The following is a 13,961-nucleotide window of genomic DNA, read 5'->3' on the forward strand; positions in this document are numbered from 1 at the left end:
TTAAGTGTCACAGATCATTGTTGGGGTTCAGAAATTCCAACAACGACAACCAAAGAGAGTGCACATGTAGAAGCAAAGTAGGACCCCAGGCAGCACCAAGTGGCTTTGGAAAAAAATCCTCTGACCCCAGAGCAGTTTTATGAATGAAAAGAACTGGATGTGAAGGGAAGGTTCTGACTTTCTCAGAAGTTTTCAGAGTTAACTAAAACCAGGGTGCTAGTCCTAGGTTACCTGGAAAGACCTTGATTTATCCAACTGTTTTTCTCTGGTAGAGAAATAAAAAGGATCAACCCTACAGAATCACTGCTAGTTTAGAAAATGAGCAGTTTTATAGGCCTCAGTTTGCAAAATAAGTAGGTTCATATAGAATGTAGAAGATATACAAGGACCCTTTAAGTTATAAGCAGGGTGACCATTCAAGTTTGTCTCTGTTGTTCCTGGTTAATTTATTAGTAACACGTCTCACAGTTACTCTCAAAACTGTTTCTGTTTGGACAATAAATTGCAAGGTCATCCATCCCAGTTATAAGTGACAACTGGCTGGAAAAAGGTGACACTAGCTTAGAAAATCCCATGGACGGAGGAGCCTGGTAGGCTGCAGTCCATGGGGTCGAAGAGTCAGACATGACTGAGCGACTTCACTTTCACTTTTCACTTTTATGCATTGGAGAAGGAAATGGCAACCCACTCCAGTGTTCTTGCCTGGAGAATCCCAGGGATGGGGTCACACAGAGTCGGACACGACTGAAGTGACTTAGCAGTAGCAGTAGCAGGCTCTAGAAAGGAGCAGAAGAACAAACATTTCCATTGGCTGAAAACACCCAGCTTGTGCTGGGCTGGGCACCTAAGATGGCCTGTTCCAGGGCTAAGAAGTGGGGGGACCCCTGGAACCCTGGCGGGTTTAGGGGATGAGGGAAGCCTGGATGCTTCTAGCACTTCCTGAAGAGCAAGGGCTGGGTCAAGTAAGAAAGAGGTTGGCGGTTGGCTCCTTGCCCATGCATTTGCTATCTTCTTGACCTTGGGAAGGTACATAAGGCATCTGACCATCACTTTCCTCATCTGTAAAATGGGGGTGTTTACCTCCGAAGGCTGCTTCTCTTATTTAACTGTTGGCCACTATTCTTCCATTATGCAGCTGACGACACATAAATTATGGGAGGGCAGACTGTGCCAGTACAGGCTCATAATTCTCAGAGCTACATTTATGAGCCAAGTACTCAGGCAGTCAGTGCACAGTATCTGACTTCCAAAGGAGAAAACGGAGACTTGGAGAGAGAACTTGTATAAGGTCACACAACTCATACATGGCTGGGGAAGACTGACCCCAGGGGGAAAAAAAGCTGGTTCAAAGCTCACGCTCTAACTATATAAGGGCTATTGAACTTTAGGGAGGAAGCGGCCAGCAGCCAGCTCTGCTCTTCTCGGACTCCCGTCTCCAGGGCTCTTTGCTCACCCGCACAGTCCCTCCAGGATCGCACCCTGGAAGAGGAGCAAACACAACAAAGGGCGGAGGAGAGCCTGGCCGAGCGGTCGACATCGCACACAACGCGATGACTGGACCCCAGCACACCACTCGGCGACGGTGCCAGGCGTCCTCTCTTCGGTCCAGAAAACAGGCCACCTTTTGAGACTTGCTCCCTGGGCGGGGAGGAAGCGCGGAGCGCCCGGGGTCGGGCTGAGAGCTTACGTAAGGCCAACCGGCGGCTGCGCCCGGGTCTCCCAAGTGTGGGCGCTGAGCCCCAGGCCCAGAGGGGCCTCCCTCCAGTCCGCTACCCAGCGTCTCTGCCGGGGCCCACCGGCCCGGACCCCGCGGCGTCCGCGCTGGGCGGGGGCGTCCTCCCGCAGCCACCCAGCTTCCCGGGGGAGGAGCAGCGCATCGCGCAAGCATCCGGGAGCGGCGGAGGGGGCGGGAGGAAGGGCGAGAGGAGGAAGCGGGATTTAAACGAAAGGCGGTGACGCCACACAAAAGATTTCTATAGGCTCCAGGGAGGTTACCGCTGAGGCGGCGGCGGCGAGCCCGGGGGCGAGGCGCGGACGGGAAGAGGAAAAGCCTCCAGCAGCCCCGGCGGGCGAGCGGGTGGCGGCGCACCCACGGCCGTGCTCCGAGGTGAAGCCGCGCGGGGAGAGGAAGCGGGTGTTTTCCCTTCTGCCTTTCGGCCCCCGCCCTTCCTTTCAGTTTCTCCCGGCTCGCTCGGAAGTTGGAGGTTGACAAAAATGGCAGGAGCCGGGGCCCGGGCGGGTCTCTGCAGCGCCGCGGGGACCTTCTGAGTTGACCGGGCCGCCCGGGAGACGCGCGCGGCGGCGTCCGATGCTCAGGGCCCGCGGTCCCGGGAGAGCTCAGCCGCTGCGGGCCCGAGGCGAGGAGGAGGCGACGGGGATGAACTCGCGCCGACAGCCGGCGGCGGGCCGTGGGGCGCGCGGTCCGGGAGGGCGTGCCGCCTCGGCTCCGGGCCGCGCTCTGTGAACCGGCGAGGCGGGAAGGGGCCGCCGCGGCGCCCGGCACGCCCGGGCGTGGCGGGCGGGCGAGAGCGCGAGCGGGGCGGCCGCTGTGCGCAATCAGTGCAGGCTCCCGCCCGACTCTGACTCGGCCGCGCCAGCACCGGCCACACCCTCGGCCCTGCTGCCGCCGCTTCCCGAGAGCGGGAGGCAGGAGATGCCCACGGGGCGGCCGTGCGTCCCCGAGGGCCAGCCCCGGCCGCCGTCGCGGGGAAGTGCCGCCCGGCGGGGTCTGGACGCCTGAAGCCCACGTGCGCCGCCGAGCCCGAGGTGGCTGACAGCAGAGCCTGCCGGAGCCGCCGCCCGCGCTCCTCCCCGAGGAAAGGATTTTGATTTCAAAGAAAGAAAGGAAGGAAGGACAACTCCCAGCTTCCCTCTCCCGCCCCCCCTGCCCTGGCAGTCGGACCGGGCCATGCCCAGGAAGGCGGCGGCGGCGGCGGCAGCCCAGAGGAAGGGACTTTCCTGGCACTCCGGCGACGAGAAGCGCAGTCTGTGAGTTTGCTCTGCCCCGGTTCATGGTTCCTGCAAGCCCTCCAAGAGGCCGAAAGCTGCAGCCCCTCAGCGCGCCCCGACGAGCCGCCTGCGTTTTGTGGCCCCCGGGCCCGCTCCGCGCCGCCGGGGCTCCGGCCGCCGCAGCCCAGTGCCCTCTGCCCGCGGCGGTGGATGGCATGATGGTGCGGGGAAGGCACCGCGGCCTTGGCCAGCTGAGTCGCGACGGCCGCGGGGGCGGCGGCAGCGGCGGTGGTAGCAGGCTCCCCAGCGGCATGCCAGTGCCCCCCGGGCGCGATGGCTAGCGGCAGCGCTGGGAAGCCCAGTGTCGAGGCGGCTTCTCCGGCTCCAGCGAGCGCCGTCGGCGGGGCCTCGTCGCAGCCGCGGAAGAGGCTGGTGTCTGTCTGTGACCACTGCAAAGGCAAGATGCAGCTGGTGGCCGACCTGCTGCTGCTGTCGAGTGAGGCGCGGCCCGTGCTCTTCGAGGGCCCAGCCTCCGCCTGCGCCGGCGCCGAGTCCTTCGAGCAGTGCCGGGACACCATCATCGCGCGCACCAAGGGGCTCTCCATCCTCACCCACGACGTGCAGAGTCAGCTCAACATGGGCCGCTTCGGGGAGGCAGGGGACAGCCTGGTGGAGCTGGGAGACCTGGTGGTTTCCCTGACCGAGTGCTCCGCCCATGCGGCCTATCTGGCGGCCGTGGCCACGCCGGGCGCGCAGCCCGCGCAGCCGGGCCTGGTGGACCGCTACCGCGTGACGCGCTGCCGCCACGAGGTGGAGCAGGGCTGCGCCGTGCTGCGCGCCACCCCGCTGGCCGACATGACCCCGCAGCTGCTGCTCGAGGTGTCGCAGGGCCTGTCGCGCAACCTCAAGTTCCTGACGGACGCGTGCGCCCTGGCTAGCGACAAGTCCCGGGACCGCTTCTCGCGTGAGCAGTTCAAGCTGGGCGTCAAGTGCATGAGTACCAGCGCCTCGGCGCTGCTGGCCTGCGTGCGCGAGGTGAAGGCGGCGCCCAGCGAACTGGCGCGGAGCCGCTGCGCGCTCTTCAGCGGGCCGCTGGTGCAGGCGGTCGGCGCCCTGGTGGGCTTCGCCACCGAGCCGCAGTTCCTGGGTCGCGCGGCGGCTGTGAGCGCCGAGGGCAAGGCGGTGCAGACCGCCATCCTGGGAGGCGCCATGAGCGTGGTGTCGGCCTGCGTGCTCCTGACCCAGTGCCTCAGGGATCTGGCGCAGCACCCCGACGGGGGCGCCAAGATGTCGGACCACAGGGAGAGGCTGAGGAACTCGGCCTGCGCCGTGTCTGAAGGCTGCACCCTGCTATCTCAGGCTTTAAGGGAGAGGTCTTCGCCCAGGACTTTACCGCCAGTGAATTCCAATTCTGTGAATTAGCACCCCCCCAATCTTCACCCTCATTCCCTGTTCCACCCCCCTACCCCCCACTCCCAGGCTAAAGGAAGATAACATATTCTCTTTCCTTTTCCATTTATACCAAAGAAATCAACGGTGAAGCTTCCCCCCATCCCCCTCCCTTTTAAATGCGCGTGAGGAATCTTCCAGAAGGCAGGGCCATGCATACATGCCATTTATGCACGCACTCTGAGGGCTCCCGTGCCCCACCAGCCCAAGCACAGTAGGGACCAGCAGGTGGAAGATGTGACTTCTGCTGGTTGCGGTGTTAACCCCCGCCGCCTAACCCAGCTCCCTTTCCGGGACTCCTCAACTAAATTTTTATTATTAATTGGGCAGGAAGGAGGTCATGGGTTCATTTCTTTTTTGGTCTTTTATTTTCTTCCCTAATTAAAAGAAAGGTTACCTCAGTTTTCACTCCTTAGACATGGATGTAGCTACCTTTTGTTTGTATGTTGTTATTTTTTTAAGCAGTCGTGATGGATTAGGCGTATACTTGGTGTGGAAAGAGTATGACTTTGCCATGTGATTTGCAAATGGGGGGAGAAAGCTACTGTGAGTGTGTGTTTTATTTTTTAATTTACACTATAGAGTGATCCCCCTCCCCCAATGTCAAGTTTTTACCTTGCATGTACTGGAGTATTTATTTCATCTATTAAAATGTTATGTTTCTCAGATGATTTTCTGCAATGATTGTTGATTTTTCAATAATTGTAATGTTGGAGGCTGCTTGTCATTCCTGGAAAGGCACCCTAGAAAGGTTTCGCTTCAGTAGTAGTGAGGTGGGTCCCTTTATGCTTTTTCCTGAAGAGTTAACTTATTTGAACAGCCTAGAATTCAAGAAGAGAGAACTGTTCAAGAAGAGAAAACTGTCCCCTTGTAAAGGCAGGGGACACATACAGTGGTTAGATTACCTATAGCGCTAGAGTGGCTGTTTAGGTTTTCTTTGTTTTTTTCTGTCTTGCTTCTAGTTTCTCCTGGAAAGTAATTTTGCATCCATTGTCCCCTTCTCATCTTTCTGCCCTAATGAACAGGGTTCAGGCTGACTGCAGTCTGATTTGTAGTCCGCCTGTCTTTTTCAGATTAAGGCTCTTGCTAGTCCCACGTGGAATGCACGTACGGGAATCTGTGTATGGACCTGCAAAAGTACTGTGTATTAAATGAGAGTATGTAGACAGGTCTGTTCAGACAAAAACCAACTGCTCTTGATTTTAGAAAACCAAACAAATGTAGACTGTTCAGTGGAGGAGGAAGTATTCTGAAAAGTGTGATAATAACTCTCTAGACCCAGGGCATGATGGCAGGCAAAGGACTTATCTTTGTGACCTTGGTCTAAGATATGCCCCGGTTGCTTGTATGTTGGATGCTTTGTTCAGTGAAATCTGAAATTACTTTAAGGTAGCAGGTCCTTTCTGCAGACAGTTTTAAGAAAAAAAATATTGGGGGAGAGGTGTATGGTTTTGCTGAGTTTTGAACATTTTCCCACTGAAAAAACAACAAATGTATTTGTCGTGCCTATCAGAGAGCTACATGGATAAAACTAGTACATGCTTTAAATTGGCTTAGTTTATTTATTTATTTTTCTTGGGATTTGTTGTGCCTAAACCTTTGCAGTTGTCACAGAGCTGAAAAGAAAATGATTTTTCCACTGTGATATGTTAGAGGAAAGTTGTAGTGATTGCTTTTACTTGAGTGACTGTATTTATTACAAGAACATTGTATTCAGCATGTAGAACCTCTTTAAATCTATGTTGGGTTACTTCACTCCTTGAGCTTCTCTGAAGTTTGAAAAAGTCTTAAAGTGGTCAAGTGTATACATTTTTAAAAACGGTCAAGGGAGCTGTTCTTTTTCTCTCTTGGATTCTGGTAGTTTTAAATTTCTGAAGTCTACAAAAGATGAAAATAACCTTGAATGTTTATTCCTCTCCCCCTGCCCTTCTTTAAGTCTGGATTGGTCAGGTTCAGGAAACATTTAAGGGGAGAAAACCTACCAAACCTCTGTGCCAGTGATAGTCCTGCTTGCATATAGGAATTTTTACTTACTTTTATTCATTGGATTTCCTAAAGTAATAATTGCATGTTTCCTTTAGCCTGTGCAGATCACAAAGAGTCAACTGAATGGAACATAGTAAAATAAAACCAGAGCCAGAAATCTGCAAATTTGGTATCTGATTAGGAAAAAAAGAATTGCCAATTGTTCCTTGGACTCATTCCTTGCAGAAGCAATTTTCAGGACAGTGCAAGCCAAAAAAAAAAAAAAAAAAAAACCACTTTCCCTATCTTCTTGGATGCAGTTAACTAGCTAGTCACCAAATTAATTTTGAAACTTCTTTTCCTCTTAGCCAAGTGGCCACTGCTTTTAACGTTTCTATGTATTAAAGATTTTTGGACTTGTAGTTGAAATCTCTGTCGTCTGAAATTGATCAAAGATTCCGTTGTGTGTTGACCTCTTTTTTTCTCCCTCTATCTCTAAGATAAAGTTTAGGATTTTTCATCCAGCAGGTGGCTTGAAGTGAATTCTGCTTGTATTTTTTCCAACAGGCTTCAGGAAAGTATAGAGTGAGGAATGCACTGTTTCTGTGTGTCTGTATCACTTGCTTAGCTGGGCACAAGTCTTTGGTATTTTAACTTTCTCTGGATACATTGCTGCTGTTCTTTAGTCGTTAAGTTGTGTCCAACTCTCTTGCAACCTGGTGGACTGTAAGCCTGCTGGGCTTCTCTGCCCATGGGATTTCCCAGGCAAGGAAACTGGAGTGGGTTGCCATTTCCTTCTCTAGGAGATCGTCCCGACCCAGGGATCAAACCTGTGTCTCCTGCTTGGCAAGCAGATTCTTTACCACTGAGCCACCTGGGAAGCCCACTTCTCCCATTGTACCAAGCAGCTAAACTTGTTTGTTTGTTTGTTTGTTTTTTCATTTATTTTTATTAGTTGGAGGCTAATTACTTTACAATACTGAAGTGGGTTTTGTTATACATTGACATGAATCAGCCATGGAGTTACATGTATTCCCCATCCCACTTCTCCCAATGTACCAAGCAGCTAAACTTGTTTTTTAAATAGCCCTGATTTTGTGAAAGTATCTCAGACCTATTTCATTGGGTTTAATAAGGGCAGCAGAGATACTGGTTCCAGGAATAAAATCACAGTGGCCTGATTTTTTTTTCTTTTTCCAGGTTAAACCACCCTAGAGTTAATTTAGACAGCCATCCTTGGGTTCTTCTGACTTCCGAGGGCAAGTTTTCTTAAACATGGGCTTGATGGACACCATCCTGACTGAGAATGTTGTAAACCTTCCTTTGAATGGTCCTGAGAGAAGGAAATGATTATGGCACTGTTCTCGGAACAGAAGCCGTTACTTATGACAGTCAACCGAAGTAAATGGGACAAAAGGCTTTCAAACACAAGACTTCACTAGAAAAAAAGCATAGCTCTGTCTTTCCTTGGTTGTTTAAGCTTGGCCTTTTTCTGTTACTCTTTCTGGGTTGATGTTAGGAAATGCAAAAATTACGTGTTTATGTGTTTCAAACTCCAACCTCATCTCCACCCCAGTTTTTTCGGTTTTTTTAAGTCACGTTTCTAAAAAAATATCTATAGAGTTCATAATTCTGGAAGCATCATTTAAACCTGATTGATTATTTTGCAAATACTTTTTTTTTTAAGCTGGCATAGGGTTCTAAAATATTTGACAGTTTGAAGCAGCTAATTTTAACAGAAGCACCTGTTTTTTTCTTTTCTTTTTTTTTTTTTTCCCAGAATGAATGTGACTATGGTAACATGCAGATCAGGCAGAGGATTTGAAAAATGCCTGCCAAAGCCTCTTCTGAGCTTTGCTCAGTAAACAGAGAGGAGTTAAGAGAAGAAATCTGTGAAGCCCTAGTGGTAACTTTCACCGTCAGGCCATCCCCTAGCCCATGGGGTGCTTAGAATTCTAACTCCTGGAAGAGCCATGAAGGAACCCACCTCTGGTTCCAGGGTGGACACAGGTACCTGTGTTCTCTACAGGCAAATTCTTGTCTTGATTGAAAAAAAATTTTTTTTTTCTTTTTTTGCATGAGTATGTGTGAAATGAATTGGCTTCTTTTATTGAAAGCAGAGGTTTTTTTGAAAGCAGGGTTTTTATTTGGGATCATTTGGATAGGTGAGTTGTCTGGTTCTACTCAGTGGCAGAGGTTCAAAGATTGGATTGATCTGATGCTGCAGGGGGAAAAAGTGTTACTTGTATCTATGATTGGGGTTGATTTGATTGAACTGTAAAGCCCCTTCAGATCAGGGATTGTCACACTTGGCACATGTGCAGTTTTGTTTTGTTTTTTTAAGTGAATGTGTGAAGATACCTGCCTCAAGTATAGCCAAGTGTGAAAGTGTTAGTCACTCAGTTGTGTCTGACTCTTTGCAACCCCTGTGGACTGGGGCCCGCCAGTCTCCTCTGTCCATGGGATTTCCCAGGCAAGGATACTGGAGTAGGTTGCCATTTCCTCCTCCAGGGGATCTTCCTGACCAAGCGATCATACTCTGGCCTACCTGCATTGCAGGCAGACTCTTTACCTTCAGGCCACCAGGGAAGCCCACTTTTTTTTCTGGAAATGAAAGTTACAATGGGCCTTTGTTCAACGACTGTAAAGCAGGGGACCAGCAGTGTGTGCCAGCCACTGTCACAGGCGCTGGGGTCCAGCTCTGAGGGGGCCCTGGTTCCTCCTTTTGTAGAAAGTCAGGTGCTGCTCCAGACTTGGTCAATGGACTGGCAGTAACATCCCCAGCGTAATCCTGGGCCCTACCTCTGGCCTATTTCTGTCAGCAGCATGGGGTGTGGAGCAATCTGAGTCTCCTCCAGCTCTCCCAGGTGGTTCTGACCAAGGCCCAGTCTGCAAGGCCTGCTGGTTCCTTTTAATTTCCTGTGGACCCTGTAAGCTCTCAGTGCTTCTGTATCAGGAGGTAGCAGCATTTCTACAAGTTTCTTGTTTGCTCAGGTGTTGTTTTTTTTTCTCTTGGATATTTTGAGCCCTTTTCTTCACTTAGGATAATTTAGGCTCTCCTGCCAATTTTTTCTTTTGGGGGTTTGTGTGTGTGTGTATGTGTGTGTAGGTACAGAGTCCTTGTTCTCTTAACTCCCTTTGGAGATAAACTGAAGTCGTATAATAGTAAACTGGCAACTTGGCTTTCTGTGTTTTTGCATGCTGTTGACTCTTGTCCTACCTAGAAAACTGGAACTAGCAGACAACCTAATTAAAAATCAACCCTTCAGCTCTTTGGCTGCCCAAGAAAGAACACTTTGCTCTTGAGTTTGTAAAGTACTTTATTCAGAACCAAATGAAGCACACAGACTTATTCCAAAGCTCATTTTGGGGAAAAGCCAAAGTTTGCAATATACTCAGGAAATACATCTTGAAGGCCAATCATGCACCAGGAATTAGGAAGATCTTTTAAATCCTTCATATTCACAAGGGTCGTTCCAGGAGCTGGCTTCAAGCACCAGCAGATAGCAGAATCTTGGCCCCACCCTTGACCTACTCAGTACTATCTGCTTTGTCAAGATCTCCATGGATTTCTGGGCACACTCACTTTGAGGAGCACTGCTTGAGGAGATAATATGTAGCCACCATGGCCAAATCCTTGCTCTACTTTTGACCGTGGGAACCTAGGCATTTACTATGTTTATTTCAGTCTTTTCTGTTTATCATGTATGTTCATGTATATGATGTAACTGGCTCCTTCCAGCAGTCTTGTGAAGTAGGCAGGTATTACTCACTGTGCGTGTCATCTAAACATTTGTACTTCTGTTTTCCTGTTGTGAAAAATATTTATGATGAATTCCCATGAAGTGCAAGACCTCCAGAGTAGTCCTATCCACTTACAAGATGATCGAAAATATTAACGCTTTATGTTAAAGTCGGTTTCCCCTAAGGATCTTCTTTTTTACCCTTCCGGTAACTTGACACAGCAAATACATTGTGATGTCCTTGAGGAGGGCGCAAATAAAGAGCATAGCCCTGTCTTCTAAGTCTTCTGTTCTTCTCTGGGGCAAACCTATCCAGATTCTTGGAAATGTTGGATGTCTAAAGTTCTTCAAAATGTCAAACTTCCAGGAAGTGTTTAAGTGCTATTTAGGTTTGTTAGTACAGTTTCATTAATAGCGATTAATTATTTACAATGTACTGATTTCAAGCTTTATTCTAAGTATTCACTAATAACTTTTTTTTTTTTGCTGAAGTAGGACATAGAGAACTTTTTAAAAAAATCCTCTGTTTTGGGGGGAAAAAATGTTAGTCACTTAGTTGTATCTGACTCGTTGCAACCCCATGGACTGTAGCCCACCAGGCTCCTCTATCCATAGAATTTTCGAGGAAAAAAATTGGAGTGGGTAGCCATTCCCTTCTCTCGGTGATCTTCCCAACCCAGGGGTGGAACCTGGGTCTCTTGCACTGCAGGTAGATTCTTTATCACTGAACCACCAGGGAAGCCTTTATGCATTCAAGGTTAATGAGCATATTGCCCTGAAAATTTTTCTGCCAAAATTGCAGTATATCACCTAATGTGGTTTCTGATTTCCTTCTAATTTGCCCAAGTTTTTTTTTGTTTTTTTTTTAACCACCTGTGCCCCTGCAGTTCAAGCGTGGAGCCCCAAGCACTGGACTGCCAGGGAATTCCAAATTTGCCTGTTTTAGATGGCAGAGATACTGATCCAGTGGAAAATCACACATTGGTTGCCTTAGGTATAGGAGACCTGCCTTCATGTCAGACCCCTAGAAGTTAGAGAGATATTATAGGAAACATAGGTCAGTTTAGTGCTTACTGAGGCCCTTTCCATTTCAACTTTGGCCGTCTGCTTCCTGTTCTAAAATGAATGGGTAAGTCATTCCAGTACCTTCCTTGAGATAGAATTTTGGTAAAAGTTTTTTCTAAAAGTTTGCTTGAAGGCTAGGTTTTACTTAAATGTTCCTTCTTCGGTAAGTCCATGATAAAAATATTTCTAAAAACATACACATGATTCTAGTTTTATCACTTGGAACTTCATTTTAAGGTATGTAGGCATTTTAATAATGCTATGAGAAGTTGTCCACAGAACTGACAAAAATAGATCATCTGATATTTCACCTGTCTTGATGGAGTCATGTTCATATTGTTGTTTAGTTACTAAGTCGTGTCCAACTCTTGTGTGACCCCATGAGTTGTAGCCTGCCAGGCTCCTCTGTTCAGGTAAGAATACTGGAGTGGGTTGCTGTTTCCTTCTAGAGGAGATTTTCCCAACCAAGGGATCGAACCCGTGTCTCCCGCACTACAAGCAGATCTTTACCCGTGAGCCACCAGGGAACCCACCTTATATAAGAGGAATGACTCAAAACCACACAGCATTCCCAACAGACCCAGAAGCCCCGTCCTTTGTTATCCTCAAAAAATCAATTTGTGATGTGGTTTGTTTTCCAGCAGAGATGTTTTCCAGGTATACCTACCTTTTGTGTTACATCTATATGGCTACAGAAAACAGACCTGAGAAAGTGTGGCTTCCAAAGGACTCATTGAATGAAGAGTAGGATGTAGGTGTTGCCCTGATGCACCAGAGCATCTTTCCTCTTAGACACAGTAGATGGTTTCAGTATCATGGGGGTTGATTCCTTCCTGGGCATCTGAGGATTATTCACTTTAAATGCTCCAGGGGAAAGTTTTAACTATATGAAAAATGAAAGCCCTTTTCTGGAGGTTCTGGAACCAGTCCCCCACAGATGCAAGAGATGACTATTTGTAAATCTTTGACCTCCAGAGTACTTCATTTAATTTAAATATTCTCCATACAAGCTAAAGTCCTCTCATTAAAACCCATCATCCGTATCAGCAAGATAAGCAAGCAGGTATTTAGGTAGATGGGGCTTTCCAGGTGGTGCTAGTAATAAAGAACCTCCCTGCCAATGCAGGAGACGTAAGGGACTCGGGTTCGGTCCCTGGGTCAGGAAGACCCCGGAGGAGGGCATGGCAACCCACTCCAGTGTTCTTGCTTATAGAATCCCCTGGACAGAGGAGCCTGGTGGACTATGATCCAGAGTCACAAAGAGTTGGGCATGACTCCTGTGACTTAGCACAGCATAACACATTTAGGTGGATGTGTAGATAGACAGGTAATAATCAGAAGGTGGATTACAAAATAGAGCCTTGACAATTTTTAAAATCTTTTCCTATGTAAACATGTTCATGAAATTCCATGTGATGTGAACGTCCATGAATTGTTAAGTCTCAGGGCTGAGAAACTAGATGTGTTTCTACCTTCTTAACACTTTGAGAAGTGAGTTCTGCAGGGTCCAGTGGAAATTCATTTAGATTTTTTGAAGCATTTCCTAATTGCCTAACCTAAATTGTTCCTCCTCCACTGTTCTGGCCCATTTTTTTTCCATCTGAAAAGAGAACGGCTCCCATACTGCTTAGAGAAGATAGAACATTAATTGATGCCTCAGGGGATGTCGAGATACTAGGACTCTTCACCCATCTCCATTTCACCATCTCTGTGGCCATTTCTTAAGACTGATTCTGTCCTGGGAGCTGGGAATATGGAGATAAGCTTAACATACAGAACAAGTGATACAAAGGGAGTACGGATTTCAAGAGATCAAGATAAGCACCATAAGTACTGTTGATAAGAATCCTCTAGTCTAGGTCTTTGACTATTTGTGATCTTTGTAGTTTTTTGTTATTGTTCAGTAAGTTGTGTCCAGCTCTTTGTGACCCCATGGACTGCAGCATGCCAGGCTTCTCTGTCCATCACTATCTCCTAGCGTTTGCTTAAACTCATGCCCATTGAGTTGATGCCATCCAACCATCACATTCTGTCACCACCTTCTCCTGCCCTCAGTCTTTCCCAGCATCAGAGTCTTTTCCAATGAGTCAACTCAGGTAGCCAAAGTATTGGAGCTTCAGCATTAGTTCTTCCAATAAGTATTCAGAGTTGATCTCCTTTAGGATTGACTGGTTTGATCTCCTTGCTGTCCAGGGGACTCTCAAGTGTCTTTTCCAGCACCACAGTTTGAAAGCATCGATTGTTCTGTGCTTAACCATGCTTATGGTCCAACTCTTTATTGTTCCTGGAGTTGATCAAATTCGTGACCAGGGAAGGAGGTTGGCGTCAGAACTGGTCTTTCCTACTCTCGGTGCCAGGTGACTGCATATAATTTAAGTGGGGACTTCATGAAATTTATTTTTGGTGCTGCTGGAGAGTAGTTTTCAGTTAGAGACTGCAGGTGCCTTCAAGAGTGGGCTTTATTCCAAGGCTTAAGGGTCATTTTCTTTTCTGCTCGTTAATTCTGAGTAGTGTTGATGTAGGGTTTAAGGCTGTTCTGGACCAGCTTTGCTCTACTGAAAGTAGAACAGCTTTTCCCCCTTTCATTCAAGCTGCTGGCCTGGCCTTGGACCAGGAGCCCTGGGTGGGGCTGCTGGGATCAGCTTGCAGAGGAGTCCTGGGCCCAGCTGCCTACCACCTTTGGAGATCTCCTAGCTCTGAGCTTACCTGGTGCCTTAGACAGTAAAGGACTCGTCTGCCAATGCAGGAGACCTGAGTTTGATCCTTGGGTCAGGAAGATCCCCTGGAGAA

General features: G+C 48.6%; 1 protein-coding gene across 1 annotated transcript; it reads left to right on the top strand.

The window, feature by feature from the left end:
• The first annotated feature begins 1,305 nt into the window (after positions 1-1,305).
• On the top strand, positions 1,306-6,006 carry TLNRD1 (talin rod domain containing 1). Its single transcript, XM_065905993.1, has one exon. It carries the CDS (start codon positions 3,283-3,285, stop codon positions 4,369-4,371), a length of 1,089 nt encoding a protein of 362 aa, XP_065762065.1. The 5' UTR covers positions 1,306-3,282; the 3' UTR covers positions 4,372-6,006.
• The last annotated feature ends 7,955 nt before the right edge of the window (positions 6,007-13,961 follow it).

Source organism: Muntiacus reevesi, chromosome 15, assembly GCF_963930625.1.
Source record: "Muntiacus reevesi chromosome 15, mMunRee1.1, whole genome shotgun sequence".
NCBI lineage: Eukaryota > Metazoa > Chordata > Mammalia > Artiodactyla > Cervidae > Muntiacus > Muntiacus reevesi.

Coding starts and splice junctions, on each gene's coding strand:
- TLNRD1 (XM_065905993.1), top strand. CDS start 3,283: ATGGCTAGCGGCAGCGCTGGGAAGCCCAGTGTCGAGGCGGCTTCTCCG.